This window comes from Epinephelus moara, chromosome 20 (assembly GCF_006386435.1).
Source record: "Epinephelus moara isolate mb chromosome 20, YSFRI_EMoa_1.0, whole genome shotgun sequence".
Taxonomy (NCBI): Eukaryota; Metazoa; Chordata; class Actinopteri; order Perciformes; family Serranidae; genus Epinephelus; species Epinephelus moara.
Genome location: NC_065525.1, coordinates 720,575 through 724,171, shown reverse-complemented (window position 1 = coordinate 724,171; position 3,597 = coordinate 720,575). Strand labels below are relative to the sequence as shown.

Sequence of the window (3,597 nt, the reverse complement as noted above, 5' to 3'; positions counted from 1 at the left end):
AAAATCTTTTTAATTGAACATGAATACACATAAATCATATTTACATATTTAGAAATAAAATAATGCCCCAAGAATTAAAGTATGGTCACACGGAAAACTAGAAAATATGTAGGCTACTTCTCGTATACTCGCTTTTAAAACATATTTACATTATATACATAAAATAAAGCCCCAAGAAATAAAGTAATTCACATGGGAACGACAAATACGTGCTTCCGGTATACCCGCTTTTATTTTGAAAGGCTTCGAATATTCCGGTATACCCGCTTTTATTTTGAAAGGCTTCGAATAAACTTCTGGTCCTGAGAGTGGAAGAGACCTCACAGTGCAGGTCTGCAAGGAAGGGTCCTGAGAGTGGAGGTCTGCAGCCAGACTGTCTTGTGAAAATTTCTGTACATGATAAGAGCCCTGCCCTCAACGCCTCCATATGCTCGTAAGCAATCTTGCTCATGCTGCCCCCTTGTGGAAACAGGAAATGCCCTCTCATACATTGACATTGTCCGATTTGCTCGAAACTTCACGTGTGATGAGGGTTCGCCCCTGGACACACCTGCACACATTTAATTACACTCCCAGTGCCCCTGGTGGATGAACAAAACATTGCGTTTTTTCGCTCCTGCCAGGTTTTTTCTCCCTTCTCGCTTCGCGGCACAGCCCCCGTGTGCCTCAGGCCCCCACGGTTGCATGGGGGAGCGAGAGCCTGATCACAGCTGCTTGCAGCTTTAATTATTATTATTATTTTTTATTCTTTCTTCCACCGTCTCTTTGAGCTGGAATTTGACCACCTAAACATGCTCAAAAATTCCCCAAAATTGGCATGCATGTCAGGACTGGCGAAAAATTTGACAAAATGCAAAAATGAACCCCAAAAGTACCAAAATGGGCTCTCTAGCACCACCTAGACACACTAAAATGGCCGCTGTGGCCAGTAGGAATGTCGTACAAAGATCAAACCAAAACTGCCATCCTGACACCCCTGACTTTAATCCAACAGGAAATGGGCTACTGCCTCTGAAAGTAACATGAGTAAATGTGTAAAAATTGTCAGCTGTGAGCTAGAGTGAAGAGGGGTTTAAAACTGTCTAAAACTTTTGTCTTTAACTGTCTACGTGCGAGTCCGAGGTCCCACCCAATGCTGCTTGCAGCTTTAGTTATTATTGTTGTTGTTTTTGTTGTTGACGTTATTTTTATTATTAGCATTGTTGATGCATTTGTGATTGTTATTATTGTTGTCATTCATTTAACTTATTTATTCCTCATTTACTTTATTGCTTCGCATCCCTTTTTCGCTTTCTTTCTTTTCTTTTTCTTTTTTTGATTTTCGTCCTAGTACCCCCCAATTGTTTTTTTCTCCTTCTTTGACTAGTTGTTTTTATTTCATTTCATTTATCTCCCCGTACACTAATTACACAAAAACATTACAACACACACACACACACACACACACACACACACACACATATGATCATACACCATCAGTACCATCCCCCTCTTAATGTCCCCACAGGGCAGTCCTGGCTGCTAGCTATATGTTTGACCATTCGTGGATACATTCTTGAGCATCTTGTTACTGCATGAGAGATGAATACAGGTTTCCACCAGGTCTACACATGTGAAGGTTGCTGATGAGGATGAGCATCCCCTCCGATGGGACTGGGGGTTGCTCACCATGCTGTCAGCTTCTACAGCTTATATAGTATGTTTCTGCCCAATCTTGTATTTTTTCTTCTGTCTGCTTCTATGTCCTGTGCTCGTGTTCACTTGTTATCACTGCATTACACAATAAAAATAAAGATACAAAAAAAAAAGTTGAAATAAATGAATGAATTTTTTATGAAATGTATGTTTATGATTATATAAGATATACTTCATGATCCCAGAATATACTACATGATGTTCTCTAGGGCTGCCCCCTAATGCTCGACCAAATTTAATCGACCAGAAAGGTCATTAGTCGGCAAGATTTCAAAAAAACAAAAGTGAAACTCTATTAGGAGCTGCACCATATCAAAATAAATCAGAAGTTATATGACTGGACTATGTGGGCATTTATTTTGAAAGGACAGACACAAGAAGAGGCCATGCACACTCAGCCGTCGGACATTAGTCACGTTACAAACCAATCACAGCTGACAGATGTATTTCCCTTTTTTGAAATATTCAGTCTGTGTGAAATACGGAAAAGTTGATCATTTAATGCAGGGCTACCCAGAGCTTTATATCTGTCCCAGGGATGATAGGTCTACAAACTTATAAACAGTGCCTGAAAGAAGATCAGCTCTACACTCAGATTTCAGATAAATAGGCTATATGATGCTTGTTAAGGTTGCTTAGCAACCTCAGACGCAACCTTCCACCACGCTCTTGAAAGCAAGCACGCTCTACATGCCAATTAGCCATTTTTACACAGTCATTACTGCTTTGCAAGGTTTATTAGTATATGGTTTTGTATTTCTCTGTGATGTAGCACAGTGTTAACGATGCTACTTATACTATTCTTTCTCATAGCTTGAACTCAAACCATTGTGTTGCCCTGCCCACAATATATAATTTGATAATTAAATTAATATCATAAGCATGCTGGCAACTCATTAACTCATGGCCCTAAATGACAATCAACCTCCTTGAGCTAGAAGCAGTGCTTTTGGTCCTCCAACACTTCAGTGTGCAAATGCATGCTTGTGATTAGAGGAGTATTACCCAAAAACTCCAGTAGAAGGCTCCACCTGTTCTAATAGAACTAGGATTATAATACTGTAAACTTCATTACTGGTAATCTTGGAGATTATTTTCCATATAAAATATGTCATCATCTTCTAAAACACAATGAAAACTCAGTGAATATACTGTAACTTGTAAATGAAAGTATTGTTTTTATAGATATGTTTTAACCCAAAAGTGCAGTTCCATTTTGATAACATATGAACATATGTTTCTGTTTCTTCACGGTGTAATCTCCATGGAGAGAATTTTATTCTGCTAAGGTAAACAAACAGGCATTCAGCGAGCAACCATGAAATATCAAGGCATGATTTAGAGTATCCATATTCTACAATTGGTTGATTAGATCATAGTTTAGCATCCACACAAATGAAACGCACCTTGTCTTTGTAGAACCATCGTAAGGTGGGGTGGGGTGAACCTCGAACTGTGAACTCTATGCATGTGTCATGGCGCCGCTCTGGCTCCTTCAGCCTCACGATGGAAGGAGGAACTGAGGAGACCAAAGGGAACAAAGCACAACATTAAAACTTTTATTTATTCACATCACATGTACCTGCACTGCAGTGATTGTCAGTCATTTCACTGGATTGTGGTAGTACGTCAAAAAACACCAGAGGAAATACTGAGACGGAAATGGGAGAGACACTGATTGTGTCAAGATGAATATGTTAGTCTAAATGAATCCACTCCTCCCAGTCATAATAATACCCACATTCCTCGAGGCAGCGGCCGAGGAGGGGGAGTTGCAGCCATTTTTAACTCTAGTCTGTTAATCAGCCCTAAACCTAAACTAGATTATAATTCATTTGAAAGCCTCGTTCTTAGTCTTTTACATCCGACCTGGAAAACCTCGCAGCCACTTTTATTTGTTAT

The 3,597-nt window shown here is 39.6% G+C and overlaps 1 protein-coding gene across 1 annotated transcript in view; it reads right to left on the bottom strand.

Annotated features, from left to right (window-relative positions):
• Nucleotides 1–3,597, bottom strand: part of ntrk3a (neurotrophic tyrosine kinase, receptor, type 3a) — a 550,968-nt gene that overhangs the window by 256,245 nt on the left and 291,126 nt on the right. The window contains exon 8 of the mRNA XM_050073398.1: nucleotides 3,102–3,214. Coding sequence (XP_049929355.1) covers nucleotides 3,102–3,214 — 113 coding nt within the window. The remainder of the gene's footprint in view (nucleotides 1–3,101; nucleotides 3,215–3,597) is intronic.